General features: G+C 37.0%; 1 protein-coding gene across 4 annotated transcripts in view; it reads right to left on the reverse strand.

Moving 5' to 3' along the window:
• The window catches only part of NEK7 (NIMA related kinase 7), a 78,906-nt gene that overhangs the window by 19,770 nt on the left and 39,962 nt on the right, over positions 1 to 19,174 (reverse strand). For 3 of the 4 annotated variants that reach the window (XM_074832738.1, XM_074832737.1, XM_074832739.1), the window contains exons 6-7: positions 10,224 to 10,332; positions 7,794 to 7,901 (exon numbers count right to left, since the gene is read on the reverse strand). In XM_074832738.1, coding sequence (XP_074688839.1) covers positions 7,794 to 7,901; positions 10,224 to 10,332 — 217 coding nt within the window. The remainder of the gene's footprint in view (positions 1 to 7,793; positions 7,902 to 10,223; positions 10,333 to 19,174) is intronic. The other variant, XM_074832740.1, reaches the window with a different exon arrangement.

Consider the following 19,174-nt stretch of genomic DNA (forward strand, 5'->3'; position numbering starts at 1 on the left):
AGCTGAAAAACATTTTTCATCTTCTATATTTCTCATTTTGCTACACATACAATTTCAATTCATACTTACGACTCTTCAGTATGATAGAAATACACATGAATTGGATATCTACTTCATCCAATGCAGCTTTATTTTCACTACTGATATCTAATTACCAGAATTACTCAGTTGTAGAATGCTTCCAATTTTTGCTTTTAAAAGAAGCTCAAAAGTAATTATTTTCTTCTGAAGAGAACCAAGGGAACATACTACACACATACAAATATCCCTGCTCCTTTCCAAACTGTTATCATTGTGGATGGAAATAACAACAGCTAGAAATTCACTTCTGTGGCTTGATTTTTTTTTCCTTTTTTTTTTTTTTTTGAGCTGTCTGTTCTCCCTCTTGCAAATAAACAAATCTGAAAAAGCTGCTTTTGAAACTGATAAACACAATTTAGTTTGAATATCTGAAACTAAAACTGAGCCTGAAATCCCAGATCTTCAGCTTCCCAGAGAGGAAGGGAAGAAAACCTGCGAGCCCAGCAGAAGCCAAGGTTCCTATGAGCGACTTGGCCATCTGCTGCAGGACTAGACTCTGCGAGGGCTTTTCAGCTCCCAAATCTGTGGTTGTCCTAGCTTAATCCTATCTCAGAGCTGTGGGCTCTGGAGACATCTGTTCTTGAAAAGCAGCATTTACTAGGACTGTCCCAGAGCAAATTTACATTGGATACTCCAGGACATCTTTCCCCTTGATTTTAATCAGACCCTACCCATCTGTGTCACAAGTTACTTAGAAGAGAGAAATTCTGAGAGATGTTTCAGCTCTGTAAAAAAAGCCAGTAAAAAAAGTATCTGAGTGATGAGTTCATATGTGACAGATCAACAAAAAAAGTTATTTTTCATAACGGTAGCAGCAATTTTGGTGCATGGACTCTGAACTTTCTCACTATATCCACCCAAAATGACTGCCTAGCAGCAAAAAGAGTCACAGATCTACGTAGATTTTTACTTCAATTTTGTGTGGAATATACTGTTAAGCACTGAGTCCTGAACTCTGTCAATTCAATACAAGTTGACCTTATTTCAAAACTAAACATCTTGCAGCACAGAGATTAAAATCAGCATTCTCACTGCAAAAAATAAGAGTATGAACCTCACACTATTTTATTTAACACAAAGATCTCATGTCATTTCTGAACTAGCTTCATCTATTCAGAATTCAACTCTGTATGAATACTGCAAACAGATATAGTGAATTTGTAAGGCATTCCAAATCTGAATAATCAGGTTAATAGTTTTAATTAATCAGATTAATAATTTAACTCTAACCATTTCCAAAAGTTAAGAGTTTTGGTTTGACAACGTGCCCCATCTTTTAGAAAGGCTGATATCTCAAACTATGTCATACATTCTTAGGGAGGAAGGGGGAGAGGGAAGGTACTTTCCTACTTGAAAGGCTCAGCTCAAATACCCAGTATCACCGCATCCTACATCAGGCCACTGCTGCTGGTAACCCATAATTTCAACCGATGTCCTTCTTGTCAAACAATATTGAAAACAATATTCTAAACTCAGATAAACTGAGAACGTCCTTCTCTAACAGGTATGCAAGGACAAAGGTCCCATGCTGCATGCTACAATGGATTTGGCACCCTAAATATTTCAGGGGAGACTTCCAGCCCCAGGAAAGCAGAGGATGCCACAGCCCCTCTCCCCAGAGGCTCCCTTCACACAGGCCTGAGGAATCACTGCAACTCTGAACTGAGACTGTGAAAGATCAAGAGCTTAAAAGGAGAAAGGCTGGGGAAAGGCAACTCAGAATGATGGAGTACTGTGAAAACCATTTACTCTCATGGGATGTTCCTATTCACTCACAAGAGAGGAATGGTTAAGAGGAATGGTCTTTTCCCTATGAAAGAGTAAGCATGAAGATGGGTGGACTGCAACACCAAAAGAGCTACCAGAATATCCAGAAGCAACTCTGTTATTCTAATGTATCGACAGCAGTACTTTAACAGGTGTTTAATGACAGCTATCTTAAAATTGGAAACTGTAATTAAACAACATTTGACATGACACAGCTTTCATATTTTTATTATCCTTACTGTTGCACTTTCCCCTTTAGTTTTTTTATTTTTTCTTACCCCAAGGACTTGGGAGCTTGGACACGTCTGACAACTTTCAGCTGCATTTTGCTTTGATTAATTAATGCACTGATTTAGTATATTCTGATGCTTTGTTGGCAAAATTCATCTAACAGCAAAAAATAAGTTTAATAGTAATCTGATTCTTAGCTGGTTACAGCAGTACTGCCTTTGCTGCTCTGAGACATCAGGCAAGTAGCTGGCAGTGAGTAATGTGCCAGAAAGAGGCTTCACAGAATCCACAGGGGGCAGCTGAAAACACAGAGGTTTGAAGGTTCATAGTTTACCAAAAGCAAAGGTAATTTTAACCAGTAGCTCTGGGAAGCCTGCTGATACATTAGGGGTCTGATATGACTGTGAAAGATTGATGATAGTGAAAAGGAAGAACAAATGCTATCATTTTACAGCGTTTAGCCTAGTGTAACACCTTAACTGTAATACAACCTGAAGCCCCCAATGACCAACAAGTGAAAGGAATTGAAATTACAGTTATATTAGTCATTGAATCACAAAAACAACCTGAAGATCTAGACATCATTACTACTTGTAAATGGTTTTTAACAGAACACGACACAAAAGATTCATTATTCTGACATTCAGGAACTACTGAAGGAACTGCAACTATTCTTTAAAATGGTAGGCAATCTCAGTACATAGCTGTACTGCTGGCAAGCAACTACCAGATGTATTTACATGTTATGTTTCCTTCCTGGACCTTTTTTTCTTTTTTCTGTTAAGTGAAATACAGCATCACAATACTACAGAGACATGCAACCTTCTTTACACATCTGAAGTCATAGAAGTGGGATAATAGAAGGCAAAGGTGTAACACATTAAGGTGCCTATGTTTTTAAGAACAAAATTTGTAACTTTAGCATTCTGTTCACTGCATTGGAACATCTTGCATAACATGCAGGTCTGAACAGTAGTTTTCTTGAAAATGGCCTGGGTAAAATAAAGTGCTTCCTCAGAATCTGCTGCTGCTCTGGATCTCACTCGCTTTAAAAGATGCTGCAGATTCAGAAAGTGTTTCTTTATACAAGCTTTCTGCTATTGGGAGAGGCAATGGACATAATGGAAATCGTGATTATTGGGGGGCAGGAAGTTGAACCTGAAGGATCAGAGGCAAAGAAACCATTATGAAGGGAGTTCTGATATAAACAGTCCATCTTATTACCTGCATAAACATTTAACTCACACTGCAACTGAATTAAAGAGGAGACTGCCTTCACTTAAAAACTGAAAATGCATGGAGGAGTTGAATGAAATACAGTAATTAGCTCAAAGTATTATTATGCATTTTTAAGCTGGGAGAAAAATCTGCCTGGCAAATGTTAATACTACTTATACAAAACAATGTAATGGCTGATTCAGAAGGTGTTTAATAGACTAGTTTTAAAAAAGGCCATACAATTATTACTGATATTCCATGCATTGGAATACATAACTATCAGAGTTCAGGAAGTGGGCTAAAATCACTTTAGTAACTCTTCTGTCTTCAAAGACTTCGAAAACAAGACTTCAGTTAAAAATAAAAGGCCTATTTTATTAACGTAATCAAAGATACAGTTTATGAATGGATGGTTTCACTGAAAGAGTTGCAGTCAACAGCTCGATGTTCAAGTGGAGAGCAGTGACAAGTGGTATTCCTCGGGAGTTGGTATTGGGACTGGTGCTGTTTAACATCTTTGTTGGGGACATGGACAGTGGGATTGAGTGCACCCTCAGCAAGTTGACTGACAACACCAAGCTGTGTGGTGCGGTCGACACGCTGGAGGGAAGGGATGTGCCATCCAGAGGGACCTGGACAGGCTGGAGAGGTGGGCCCATGTGAACCTCATGAAGTTCAACAAGGCCAAGGGCAAGGTCCTGCACATGGGTCGGGGCAATCCCAAACACAAATACAGGCTGGGCGAGGAGTGGATTGAGAGCAGGCCTGTGGAGAAGGACTTGGGAGTAGTAGTGGATGGAAAACCGACTATGAGCCACCAATGTGCGCTCATAGCCCAGAAAGCCAACCGTGTCCCGGGCTGCATCAAAAGAAATATGGCCAGCAGGTCGAGGGAGGGGATTCTTCCCCTCTACTCTGCTCTCCTGAGACCCCACCTGCAGTCCTGTGCCCAGCTCTGGAGCCCTCAATATCAGAAGGACATGGACCTGCTTGAGAGGGTCCAGAAGAGGCCACAAGGATGATCAGGGGGCTGGAGCACCTCCCCTGTGAGGACAGGCTGAGAGAGTTGGGGATGTTCAGCCTGGAGAAGGCTCTGGGGAGACCGCAGAGTGGCTTCCAGTACCTAAAGGGGGCTACAGGAAAACTGGGGAGGGACTCTTGATCAGAGAGTGTAGGGATAGGACAAGGGGTAACAGTTTTAAACTGAAAGAGGGTAGACTTAGATTAGATCCAAGGAAGAAATTCTTTACTGTGAGGGTGGTGAGGCACTGGAACAGGTTGCCCAGAGAAGCTGTGGCTGCCCCCTCCCTGGCAGTGTTCAAGGCCAGGTTGGACGGGGCTTTGAGCAACCTGGTCTAGTGGAAGGTGTCCCTGCCCATGGCAGGGGGGTTGGAACTAGATGAGCTTTATGGACCCTTCCAACCCAAACCATTCTATGATTTCAAAGAGCATAAGGCCTGCCATTCAGCCATTAAAAAAAACCAACAACCCCCACCCCTAACACACATAGTCATAGGGAAAGGAATAAGAAGCCTTTCTTGGATCATCTTCCCCTTTCTAATATAAAGTTTTCTGAAACCAACAAATTTTGTCAAGTTTGTATTGAATCAACTATACTAAATGCCTTCGTTTCCTTTGCTTTTTTGGAAGAGATATTCTGTTTTCAAAAAGGTATATATATGCCACAATAGAAAATTCTACTGTTTTGATAAGGCTGTATAGAAAGAGTTAAGAACATTAACAAACTCTGTCCAGTGCAGTATTTTCATTTGTTTCAAATGGACCATCAGCAAGCATTCCAATTAAATCAGTATTATTCATAATTAGCAGTTAGAAGCTGTAGCTAATGAAAATTTTAGTACATTTCTTTATCTCCGAAAGCCTGAATCTACTTCGCTACTGAAATTTTTATAAAGCCTGTAAACAAGTATAAATTGCTACACATAATATGTTTGTAATTCACTCGGTTTTGTGCACCAAAGCTTTATGGAATCATAAAAAGATACAACTCTGAAAGAAATTTCAGGAAAATCATCATCAGAAGCTGCATGAGAAATTCATTTTTAAAAGGGGTGTCTCTAGTGACATTATAAATCAGAGTGTCATTGTCTCCACTGTAGCCTAAGTTAACAGCTGAACACAACCTTTTTCCTAGGCTGAGTTCTGACATCAGGTCATAATTATGAGGGAAACAGAAGAGGAGATGGGGAAAAAAGAAAATAAAAAATAACAGCTCCTCTACCAAGACACAGCACCCAACATTAGAAACAAAGCTTCCATCCCCCTACCCCCCACTCTCTGGATGACTCTTGTATTTTTAAGAGATGAGCATTAAAGGGCTTGTGGGTTTTACACTGGTTTTAATTCTGGCTCAGTCTTCAGTCCCTTTGCAACATTCCCCTGCAACGAGCAGAAATAAGCCAGGGTTGAAGCAGTTTGTTCTCTTTAACTTCCTGACTTGTCTCGGAACACAAGTCTAGCTCTCCTGCCCTCACAACTGACTTTTGCCTTCTTTGTGCACTCATACTCACAGATTAGGATCTACAGCTTCCTGCAAATACAGTCCAAGAGCAGCTCCCTCTTCACACTGCTCATTTAACATCCTTCCTCCATTCATAGGCAGTAGCAGGACTCAACTATGACAAATAAGATCTCCACAGTGCTGCCAGAGACGGTCACTGGGCTATGATGGCAGCATGAACAGCAGCACTGTGCCATGAACTAGTATCAGATCTTTAGGGTGACATCTGAACTTCAGCATGAAACCCAAATACATTTCCAGTCTGGTCTCACTGCTTCTCCTCCATCGCTTTCTCTCTCTTTTTTATTAATGCAAGATTGCACATCTGTGTCCGAGTTACACCTCAGTCCTATTAAGATCTCAGCAGTTACTCATGGCTTTGACTATACCAGTATCAATATGCAGCAAACATGATAAAAACAGAAAGGCACAAAAGAGTGACCAAAGGTTTTTTGGAAGACAGAGAAGTAAGGATCATATCAAAGATTTCCTTTCTAAAATATTTTTTTTGGCTGTAACACAAGTATTGCCCACACCTCAAATGTGGTATAAACATGCTGAACATCAATCCTCTCTCTTTTTCCACGCTGTACTGATAACTGGGACTATCCAAATAAAGTTAAATTAAGAGGTGAGGATAAATATGGCATATTTTAATCCAAGAAGTCTGATATTTCATAGTCTAAGAAACATCAGCATCTGAGCAAACAATTCTTTGTGTGTCCTCCCATTAGGGATTGTAAGTATTACTCAATTATTCTTGGCTTTCTTAGATATTATCTTCCGTATCATGCACTCTTGGCAAATGTAAAAATATCCAAATGTCTAATTACAGAATTGTCACTGTCATTTGTCAAAAATTCTCACTGAGCAGCATTTGAATTGATTTTACCTATCTGTATTCAAGTATCAGTAAGGTGCTCTGCCTGCCTCAATACCCTTTACAAGGAATAGGAGACAATTCTGGATGCTGCCATCAATGGCCCTTCTCTTGAGGGGTCTAACAGTTCATTTCACACCCTTTGCAGTCAGTGAACAGGCTTGAACTCAGCAGCCACTAAACACAGCCACTTCAGCAGAGGAAAAGAGGTTTTTTCTTAACTAAAAAGACTACATAGCCATACTATAAACACCAATTCTTACATTTCTCTTAGAGCAGATGCTACTCTATTTACAAGTGTCATTTGTCCATTCCCATACACTTAACATTACACATTTGTCTATACACTTAAAATATCTGCTAAATTTTTACTTAATCATCCTAGTTTCCACATGCTACTCAAAGGGTGCAAATTAAATGAAAACTGTGTTTGGAAAAAGACAATACAATGTTATTTATTATATGCTAGCAAAGAATAAATTGGGCATTTCAGAAATGTTATTTTCTTATTCTTACAAAAATAAGTTTTCTAGAATTTGCTTTTGTTGTTTGTTTTGGGATTTTGGGTGGGGTTTTTTGTTTGTTTTTAAAGCCTTTATGGTTCATAAAGCTTAATTCTGATCTCTCCTCAACTTACTTAGCTTATATTGAGAAACCACCTTAAAACAGGGAAGCTCCTCTGTTACCCCTTTCAAAGCATATAACCAACATGTCATCAGTGCTACCCATAGAGGCACACAGAATTACTAGATTCTTTCCAACACTGATTAAAGTTCAAAAGAATTTTTAAAAATGCATCTGTATTATTGATCTTATTTTTTCCTAGTATTTCTAGAAAACACTACTGACATGAAAACTTATTTTGAGCCAGGAATGTGCATTAAATGATACAAAGGTGGGGAAAAAAAGCACAAGCTGTACTGCTGAAAGTGACACCTCAGTGTTACAGCTTTTCTGTATTTGTGCTGACCTTATTTTTTATTATTAAGAAAAGCTTTAGCTGGACCTAGCCCCTTTCTTCCTTGAGTGGGCACAGTATTTCCACCATGTCAAAAAATCCACCTCCCCAACACCTGTACCTCAGAGAAAGCTTACCTAAAGAATGTGCAGCTGTGGTTTTGGAGCTGAAAAATCGACCAAGCCCAAGGTCTCCAAGCTTTACTACCCCTGTAGCTGTAATGAACACATTAGCTGGCTTTATATCTGAAAAAAAAAATTTAAGAATTTAAAGTTACAGTGAGGTTCCAAGAAAAGCTACTACTCTATTAAAAATAGACCAAAAGAAGCTTTTATTTACAGCTAATATTACCAAATTTGACTGCGTTGTTCAGGAAGAGCAAGTCAGGCATTTGGAATTTCAAATTAACTGTTTTAATAATACAAACATCACTCAAGCAAAAAAAGAGCCATGAGAAGTATTTTAGAAAAACCCCAATCAAACAACAACAGAAGCCAAAACAAAAAAACGCCAGACCCGAAGAAGCATATACAGGGAGTTCTTTACTACTTTGTATAAGCTATATATAAGGACTTCCATTAGAACTAAAAAACCTCTCATTATGTTGTAAGTAACAGACCAAAAATGTTTTAAAGAACTGTAAAACATATTTTTCATCACTTTTGCTGATTAGATTACCTACAGTGGCATGATGGCATTTATTTGAAATAGATAACTGATTCTTTTTAATAACAGGCATTAAAAATAAAAAGAAGCAAGTTTTACTCAGGAGAATGGTTATTTGAACTCATCAATGGAATTGGGCTAATCAAGTAGAAACAAAGAAAAATAATGATGTATACCCCAGACAGTTATTTTTCACAAGTAATATTCAGTTTGTTTTAATTCCATCCTTTAGAGACATAGATTTTTATTTTATGATTTTTAACAAGTACCTATCCTGGTAGTCTTCTAAATAAACTGACCTGATATTTGTTTGGCAAGTGTGTTTAGCTCTTACTCAGCTCAAGAGCAATGCACTGTGGCTCTAAACTTAAAAAAAAAAAAAAATAAATAAAAAAAAAATCACTTAACTCTGATAAGAGGGAATTACAGATTTCATAAAATATGGGTAGAGTAAAAGGAATGGTTAATGGCCCTTCAAACACCAGCATTTTCAGGTTTCCAATAAAAAGTTACAAAACCTTGTAAGTTTTAGAGGGGAAGACAGAAGCAATTATGTTATGCTGCTATCTGACCTAGTTTTCAGGAGTTTGGGTCACCCTTTGTGTAACAATCCAAAACAGGTATCAGCTCAACTTAAAAATAGCTTTAATTGTCATTGGTTTTGGGGTGTAATCACGGAATTGTTAGATCAGCCATAGGTTTGCCAGAAGCTTTGAAGGTAGTAGTTCAGTTTAAGGAATTTAAACTAATTTTGGTTTTGAGCTAAAATATACTGAAATAATCTGGTTTAGTCATAATAGCATTAAAAGAAGATACGTATACCCTATGGAAAAAATCTGTAATTTTATGTCCTTCCCTTTGTATAATTTGCATGTTCAGATATCTGTACAAATCTGTAAAGAAAAAAAAAGGGAGAATCACAAGGGAAAGCCATTTGCACGTGCAGGAGCATCTAAATCGATCTGCTGAAGGGTGCAACATCTCTAGCTGCAAATGACAAAGCTCAGCAGAGATCGAGGGACTTTTGCTTTCAGGCAGCTATTTGCACCCCAGCAGAAGGAAGCCACCAACATAAGACATGTAATTTCACCTGAACCCAGAGAGACAGCCCATATACAACTTGCAACTCATAGCCAGAGGGATTTCCAAGGCAAAGAAAACGTGTACAGCTGAGAAGCTACGATCTGTTTTCTTTGACTCAGAGTTACAAGGTGAAATGAAGACAACATACAGAGGAGACAACAGTACGGAGGTTTAAAATGGGTAAAAGAGATTTAGTACCTGACAGGGATAGCTGGCAACTACAAGGGCTGTTGGGACACAGTACTTGACACAGAGATTGGAATAGTGGAGGGGAGCAGAGAAGAGGAGAAAGTGTTCAAAATGTGACGGCTGCACATAATCCAGTGGATAAGGGAGTAGGAGAAGGGCCTATACATCACCAGAAGGCATGGCTAGAGGCAAATAATTTTCTAAGAAAAAAAGGTGGAAGAGGTGGAAAGAATGGATGGATAGCTGTGCAAGAATGCAGGTAACAATACTTGGGAGAGACAATAGGCAAATATAAGAACAGGACAGAAAATAAGAGTCAGCAAAATGAATTGAGCAAGCAAAGAGGTAGCAGTGGCAGGGTCTCCACCACTTACAGTACTATCACTTTTTTTGAAAACTTGGTATCGCAAGCCATTTGCTGCAAACAAATGCCTACCACAGCAAACGTACAACCACGAACTTCTGTCACACTTTTCCGTTACTTATAAAACATTACAGAAACATACATTGTGCCAGCTGTCAAAACTGATTCCATTATGATGTTACTTGATGTCACTTACATTGAACCAGCTCAATTCTCACACAGTAAAAGGTTTAGTAAAGACAAATCATCTTTGATCCTATATTACCTCTATGCATAACACGACGAGAATGCATATGTTCCAAGGCACTGCAAAGCTGAACAAAGTACTTCCAAACTGTTCTTTCAGGAATCAACCTCTTCTGTTTCTTAAAATGCTTAAAGAAAAAAGGATAGACACTGAATATTAAAATGTAAAACTTGCATAAAATGAAAAGATAGAAAATCTTTTATTTAAAAACCAAATACAAGAGGCTCACAACCTAATCAGAAAGGTTTAACAAAATTTCTTGACACAGAAAGCTTTTTCCTTAAATATTAATGCATGTATAATCAATGTATGTGTTCAAGTCAGTCAACACATAGAACCATAAATGACATTAATGAAATAAAACTCCTATTCCAAAAAAGGATTTATATGATATTTAGCAATCCTCAGTGCAGGATTAATGTGGTCAGAATAGTCTAGTACAGATTAAGTGGCCACAGAACAAATGAAGGTCAGATGTAAGAGGTATGTGCCACAGAACTTCCCAAACGAAATACTGCCTTACACCAACGCTGATTTCCATATCCTCATTCTCCAACTAGAAGGAAAAAAATAATTACACACAACCACAAAGATCACGTAAGGAGAGTCGATCAGATTAGTCTTAGAAACTTCTGTAATACATAAAAAGGAACTACAGGATTTCTGAATTTCTTAAAGTTTCATAATGATCTAACTCCTGTTCACATATTTTCTATCCTATATAAACAACCCTTACCGATCACTAGTAACAGTTCAATGGCCTGTTAAAGCTTATGTGAAACATAATTATGCTCTGCTACACACATCTCTTTCAAATATTATAGTCGGGGACTAGAATAGCACAGTCCTCCGAAAATATATACTGAAAACCTGGAATTCAGCCAATGCTGAAACGTACAAGTTTGATCATTATAATTTTTGCAGCTAAAGGTAAGAAGACTGAAAAATTGTTGCTCATTTAATCTCTACTTTTAAAGAATTCACATTTTGACAGATTTTAAACACATGAAGAAAATACATGAACATTAATAGTAGCAAATTTTTAGATGGAAAGCAAAGTATTTTAATAGTGACATGTTTTAATAGCATGTGTACACACTCTTCACACTCATGCACACCCTAATAAAGTTTATGTAACAAACATCTATTATCCTGAAAAAATAAAAATTTTTCATACACTATGTTAAAGTGTGCTACTGAGAAGTTGACAGCTGCATCTACACATTAGAGACATATGCAGGAGCATGAGAAAGATGTTTCTAAACTAGCTATAGCAAAATGCATCAGTCATACAAAGGATCATAACATCTCACCAAAATGTTTTTAGTTATAGGGATTATTTCAAAATGCATTTTCATTTAAATAAGGCAAAGCATATAAATTACTACTTTAAATATAATTTTCTCTCAGTGTTGGACTGAATCCAAACAAACCCTGTGTATCTGTTCTCCCCATAGCTGGATTTGCATATCAGAGGATTGTTTGATGTCAACAGGAAGATGGAGACCAGGTTTCTTTTCATTTAAAAACAAATACACAATACATGTAAGTATGTGCACATGAAAGCATAGTTCCTTGATTTAAAATGCATTCTGAAATTATCGTAATTATAACTAGGTACTTTATTTAAACATTCTGAATTATTATTTTTTTAACTTAAATCTAAGCACAAGCAGTGATGAAACACCATTCACAGAATGTCTGAAATGGGAAGATTTTCCATTGCAGATTTACATTCTGATGTACTTAAAGTACATCAGTGTACTTTTAAAGTATTTATGTACAAGTATCCTTTTAACATTTTATTCATCTGCCATCTATAACGCTGTAGCTGATTGTACACTACAAAATCTGCTTCAGTTTTTACAGTGCAAGCATGCAATATAGTTCTTACAGTGCAAGCATGCAATGTAACAACAGTTTTTAGGACATTCTAATAAAGGCATTTATTATTTTGCATGATAGTAACAACTTCTCCTCCTGAAAGCATCAATAATAATATTAAACCTGTATACATCTGAAGAGGATGCAAAAGAGAGTGACTAGATTTGCTAACAATGTTTAAACAAAGAAATAGGCACCATTTTCACTTGTGTAGGTTTAAAAATAATCCAATTATCTTTAAAATAAACACACTGAATATTATTTTGTGTAGTAATTAATTACATTAACTTCTTTCATCAAAATACATATTCTCAATGTTTTCTTGGGCTGCTGTCCACCAATAGCCAAAAGAGTGACGAAAAGCCTCCACTACCAAAAAAAGACTGATTTTGCAAAACTAGCTATTGAACCATGTGTATGTTTCTAGGAAACAGTCCAGCAGGCAGTCTTAATTCTGAGAAAAGACAATAAGGAAAAAGAATCCCATTTCTATTTAGAACCTTACCTTCTAGCAAGAAATAAAAGTTGATGGAAAACATGGTCAAACCTATTTTATGCTGAACAGCACAATTACATTGATATAGCAGATATTAACTGTATTCAAAGGAGGATCATTTTCTCTCTCCTCCATTTTAAAATAATACACAATGCAAAATGCAGCTCTAATGGTTGTGAGGTTTACGCCCTCCCTACAAGGAAGTCAAAATGCAGAAGGCATGATGCCAAAACAGTAATTTTTAACCTCTGTTGTAACAGTGTAGTAGCACCACAAACAGTTAATACTGAAACTAATTCACTGCCTAGTGCTGTAATGTCTCAAGCATCCTAAAGTCGCATAATCAAGTTAACTTTATACAATGGGAGATAACTGTATTCAAGTTGCTATTATCCGCCCAAATTTGACCTCAAAGGAATATAGCCTGACATAAGCCTTCTAATGTACTCTCATCTTCAGCATTTTACTATTCTGCTTCTTCTACCTGTCTGAGGCTCAAAGGACAGTACTGATGTCCCTCAGACCACTGACCTTCTAGGGTGTGACATTAAAAAAACATAACCCTGTTCGAGGTGAAAGATAAGTCTCAACATTGTTGAAACTGGGTAAAAAGGAAACTGCTTGTACATGTGCATTAAGAATTTGGGCAGTGTTGCAAGCTAGTGTTTTATCAGGTAAACAGAGAATACCAGGCATGCTCAGGCAGCAGACTGTCTCCCAGAAAGAATTATTTGTTTCAAAAGCCACATCCCATGAAATTTCCATCTCTGTCTTTGAGAACAGAACCACAAAACACTACTTTGAAGAGTTTTCACAATGTCAGTAAAGATATAACTTCAGTCATTTAATGCAACTGGAAATTTTTGTGGTCATAAATTTGCTATTCAAATACCTTAAAGAGCTTTAAGGTAGGCAGGTTATATCACCAGTTCTTTTCGTCCCTTTTTATAGAATGACTGAGCAGTTTCATTATGGGAAAACAGAACTCTCCTCATTTTCTCTAATGAATTGCTAAAAGAAAAATTAAATATTCTCCAAATGTTTCTATCCTAGTAAAGTTAAATATAGCTGCCCTGCACCTAAACAGCATATGCCATTCAGTTTCTTGAAGGGGTAAAAAAAATTAAGAGCTAGATGATGAAAAAAGTTTAAAGTCAATATAAAAGCATGGAATTATATTACACTGAGTTTCTAAAGATGATGCTTTAAAGGTCAAACTCCAAAAGTGAAAGTGACAGCCATTAGCAAACGGTTTTATCTAGGCTTAACAAGCACAGTTCAGAGAATACTCTTAAAGGAAATATGCAGGACTATGTTTGTCTTTTATAAGAAAACCAAGGATTTCCTGCAGATCAGTAAAGAACAGCGAGCACAGATGATTTCAATACAATTGGAGATTTCAGACATGACTGCCTACGTCTCAGTAGCCATGCTTAGAAAAAATTTAGCATTCAGTTCTGAGATTAGTGTCTCAGAGAATTTAAAGGTGTAATTTAGCCTGGTTTAGACCTCACTGAATAGGAAAAAAAATAGGAATAAATTAAAAAATTTAAAAAACAGTAAGTGTTTAAGAAGCAAACTGGACTATAGAAAGCAAGAGGTTTATGAACATCTCTTGCAGAAAGATGATAAACCGATCATCTGAACAATTTGGAGAGTCCTTATTTAACAAAGTCTGTGAAACTCAAACAAGCTCACAGGAACATACATCATAATTTTCACTGTGTGTACTCTAGGCTAGAGTTGCCTTCTGAAAGAGGATTTCAGGAATAAGTAAAATGAGAATGATCATTTCCTTGCTTTAGATAGATTCCTTTTCCTTTCTTTCATGTTTTGATGAGGATCTTGATCGCATCTGTCTGTTCTCACGACTTCACTTCTGGCTTACAAAAATATAAAGGATTTTTTTTTTTTTTACTTTTTATTGCATAGACTTATCAGAACACAGTGATTCAACAACCTGATATTTGTGGGAAGAAATCTGAACTTCATCAAGTGGAAAGTGACGCAGAAAGGATTATTACAAGGAACTTCCGAGTAACACGTAATTAAGTTCTTGGCCACTTCTCCCTGTGTTTCTTTGGGAGTCTTTTTTAAGGACTAGCAGAAAGACCAGAGAGAGGAAAGAGGAGGTCAGGCAGCTGTAATAGGAAACTATGGAAGCACAAGCAAGAGTTCTCACTTTGTGAATACAACAGAAACAAACCAGAACTGGCTGGAGCGTGCAGGGTCAAAAAGATAGACCAGTGAAGATGGACCTCAACATCTCTATATTTGAGAGTAAAAATCAGAGACTTATGTATAGAGAAATTAAGTTTCTACATAAGTCTTACTTTCTACTTAAAAGACTATATAATTCTTGTAGGAGAGCGTTGTCCCAGGAGTTTTGTCTGGCTCTGTTCATTCATTAATTCAGCTGCCCAGCTCTTTAGACCTTGGTAAGTTTTCTGCCATTTTTCCTTGCTTTCTACACAGAAAAAAACAGAACATTCCACTACATCTTGATTCATTCACCCAATTTGATCACAAGGTGATCACAAAGTAATCAAATTTTCTACATTTCAAGAGTAGCAGCTGTCTCTTAGTTGTAAAAATAGAACAAATACAAAAACACCGCAACTATTTGGCATCTACCAACTGAACATACAAGTACTTGGCCAGTAAAGTGACTAACAATAATAATAATTTTAAAGATATATACCTGGTTATTTTTCCAAATTTTTTTCCAGTTGTTTACATCTCCAGTTACTGAAGATGTCATGCATTTAATTTTTCCCTTCCAGAATCCACAAAAAAATGCATTTAAAAAAACCCAATCTTCCTCCGTTAGTAATCTTAGCAACTTTATTTAATCAATAGCAACAAAAGACTTAGACACAGTACAAAAACTAATAGACAAAATAATTGTACTAATATAAGCACCTACTAGCATCAGAAGCCCAAATTAGTAGAATGAAACTATGGTCTTTCAAAAAAAAAAAAGAAAAAAACAAACCCAAAATTAAAAAACCATCACATGCACAGCACAGACTTGAGATAGAAGCATCTTCTCAAACATCATCTTCTTTCACACACAATCAAAATAAAGGCATCTACTTACAAAAAAATAGAAAGCCTTGTAAGAAAAATGCAAGTCAAAATTGTTGTACTTTCCATTTTTAGTATATATTCTTTCATGCTAATAATTTATTAATCAGACTGTTAATAAGACTCCTGATTAAACTCATATGCCTTAGAAAGCTCTGAACAAAGTCACTTTTATATATATATATATATATATCTATATCTTTTTATCCAACTGCCTTTTCGAGGATTCATTTTTCCTTAGTGAGTAGTCCACCTACATTCACTCCGTTCCACCTAACATTTTTGCTCATGCAAAAAACCAAGAGCATACAGTGTTCAGAGATAAAGATCACCTACTGAAATCAGATCTACTTGCAGAGCCACTAAAATAGAATTTCCAATACTGCATCATTTTCATTGTCTCTGCTGTTACCGCTGAGTGGGACTTCTTAAAACACACAGCCACATGTTTAAATTCAACAGTATTTGTTTACATGCATCTCCCACCAATAAATCCCCTTGGGAAAACTGGTACAGCATGAAGAGGTGAAACTCGTGCTTGAATCATTAACTCTACTTCCTAATAAAAAGCAATAGCATGATACAGTAAATAGAGAGGCTACCATCTTAACTTTTTTTTCTTTTTACTACAAATAAACCAGACAAATTTGAAATCCTCTCTTCATTCTCAGCAAGTAATTCAATACAGCACAAACACTGACACTGCAAATTTTTCAAAAACAACTGTGTGAAAAACTAAAAATAATCACCATGTAATGTTGGCAGGGCATTTCAAGTAAGAAGAGAATCCAGAACTATTTTTTAATAAAATATTTCAATTCTCCCTGCTCTTTAAAGGTTCATGGAGCCAGACAATTCTAGCACCAGCAGACAAAGGTGGAGATTAAACACCCCAAGTATTTCTGCCCCAGTTAGAGCTATCTGAACACCTTGTGTAATAGTTAAATGAAGTTTAAGGTCAAGTTAACTTTTCATAGCAGATTGACACCATTACTCTCCCTCTGAATACAGCCAGTCAGCTTACACAATAGCTTCAGGTGTGATATCTGTGAAGGGGACTGTCCACAAGACAAAACAGTGTTGATAGTCTAATTATTTTAGCAGAAAATCCACCCACTTATTCTTATAGGTCCAGTGGCAGACACAGACAATGGTCAATTCACAGAAAAACTAACAAGGTTGCCTGGCAATTACCCAGCCCAATTACCCCACTGGTTATAAACTGCAGGACCAGTCAGCTTTCCTTCTGCCAACACATATACGTTACTTGCACATGGTAAACTGCTGTCGCTGCTCTGTTTGGTTACCTCTGGTTGAGAGCAAAGGTGACAGTCGAGCACCTGTCAGACACCCCAGTAACACACACGTATGGGGAGCAAAAGCCTATCAGAACTAGCTCTCCATCCTCGGCAGGGCTCTACCTTTTTCCTTTTAGGACTTCAGGGCTCCATCCGCAGAGTGGACATTTCCCCTGAGAATACCCCACCCCCCCTTTTTACCTGCTATATAGCTACCATATATATACTAGGTTGAATAAGGATGCACTATTTTTTAATTACAGGGGGTAAAAAAAAAAAAGTTTAACAAAAAGATTTTTAGTAGCTTTGAAAAAGGTAAGTGGCAAAAATAAGCCTGAGTGGTTCAAAGCCCCAGGCTTCTCCTTTAGGAAGAGGCACATAAAAATAATTTAGCTTTGATCTGCAATAAGCACATACTGAGTTACTACTGTATTAACATATTACATATTACTGTCCTAACATATTACATGCTTCTTCAAGCTACACTCTATCTTTTTTAAGTCTTTTCAAAAATGAGTACACAAAACTGCTAGGAGTAAAGGTGATACAGAACGTGAAAAAAGAGAAAAAATATTTTGAAGCTTTTAATGTTTATCAGTGATGTAGCTTCAGCAAGGTGCCAAACTGTTCTATATTATAAAACATAACCATATGCTAAACAAAAAGACTACGAGTCAGGAGGTTTGGCATGGTGGGGCAGGGGGATAGTGAGTTTTTCTGTTCTTTAAATTAAATCTAGCAGTCATGGAAAAAAAAAAAGAAAAAAGCACGACACACATACTGCTGAAAACCAAAAGAATCAGATTCAACATTTTAAAATTCACATTTATAGATCACGATAAATCAGTATCATGAAAACACATACACATACCAAAAGACCACTTTAATAATACTTTTTCCATAATCATGATGGCAAATATTTGGATGTGTAAGAAAAATCTCCGAATTAAAGCCACCATAATTTCTCCCCCTTGAGAGTGTGTGCACATGCAGTTTTCAGTTCTGTTTTCTTTCTTTATGTCAAAAGACCCTTTGCTCATTCATTCATGACACTCAGCTAATGAGCAGTTTGAAAATGTCTCTAGGCTTTATTTATTGTGCACTATTCAAAACCTATTATTAAATATAAGTTTCAGGGAAGGGTACAGCTTCGTAGTATGCATTATCAGAATATCAAATTAATAAAATAAACTTTGTGAAGTTTATCTTCACAAATGGCCTTAGAAATTATGAGGTAGTAATATCCCCATTTTACAGATTAGAATGGGGGCAAAAAATTAAGATTAAAAGTGTTAATTCTGGTATCAATTTAAGTACCTCTTTTTCAATGTATTTAGCTTTATGAAACAGTTCATCTTCAAAGCATAGTTTCTACTCAGAACAGATGAAGCTGTGAGTGCTCAATACTTCTACAAATCAGACCTCAGAGTTTTACCTTGATTATCAGAAATACAGAATAAGCAATTGTAATTCTCACCAAAAAAACAGTGAAGTGGTTTATACAGTATCCCTTAAGAGCAGTACCAGAGACAGTAAGAAAAGATGGTCTTTGAAGAGCGTTCAATTGTATTAACCACAAAACCTTTGTTTTTCTTGAATTCCCTGCCTTGAAAACTGCAGCAAAGGCAGCAGCACAGATGCAATAAATGGTGATGCATGTACTGCACCATCATGATTTCTACCCACAGTAGCTACACCCTTAACACTGAATAGAGCAGTGGTTCTTCAAAGAAGACATAAACTTGTAATTTTCTAGAGTACAAGATACTCAGCTGTAGGACTTTCTAGCCTTTGAATGCTTGATTTCACAGATTCAGTGTTGCTTCCTTAGGTTGTAAGCAATTCCCTAGATTCAAAAAAGTATAAAAACAACTGCAGAAATGCAGGCTCTCTATTATATTGATACCCACAGCTTACCGGAGTTGGCACTTTCACAGCCACAGTTAGCATTGCAGCTGACCAATTAACTTGCACAACAGAGTACTGTCCTTCAGCAGGTAACAGATGGATACTGCTGGTGGACTTCTACATTTGCCAACAGCAGCAGAACAGCGACACCCCTAACCTTGAGTCCCATCCCACATTCTAAGTGGCAGTACACTACAGGGCAGGTTCTTCTTTGTGTTCTGCTGTATTTGATCTGTAATTCCTACATAACCTGCCTCTTCTCTGACACCATTTCAGATCTGTCCCTTCCCTATTTG

The sequence above is a fragment of the Strix aluco genome, chromosome 8, assembly GCF_031877795.1.
Source record: "Strix aluco isolate bStrAlu1 chromosome 8, bStrAlu1.hap1, whole genome shotgun sequence".
Taxonomy (NCBI): Eukaryota; Metazoa; Chordata; class Aves; order Strigiformes; family Strigidae; genus Strix; species Strix aluco.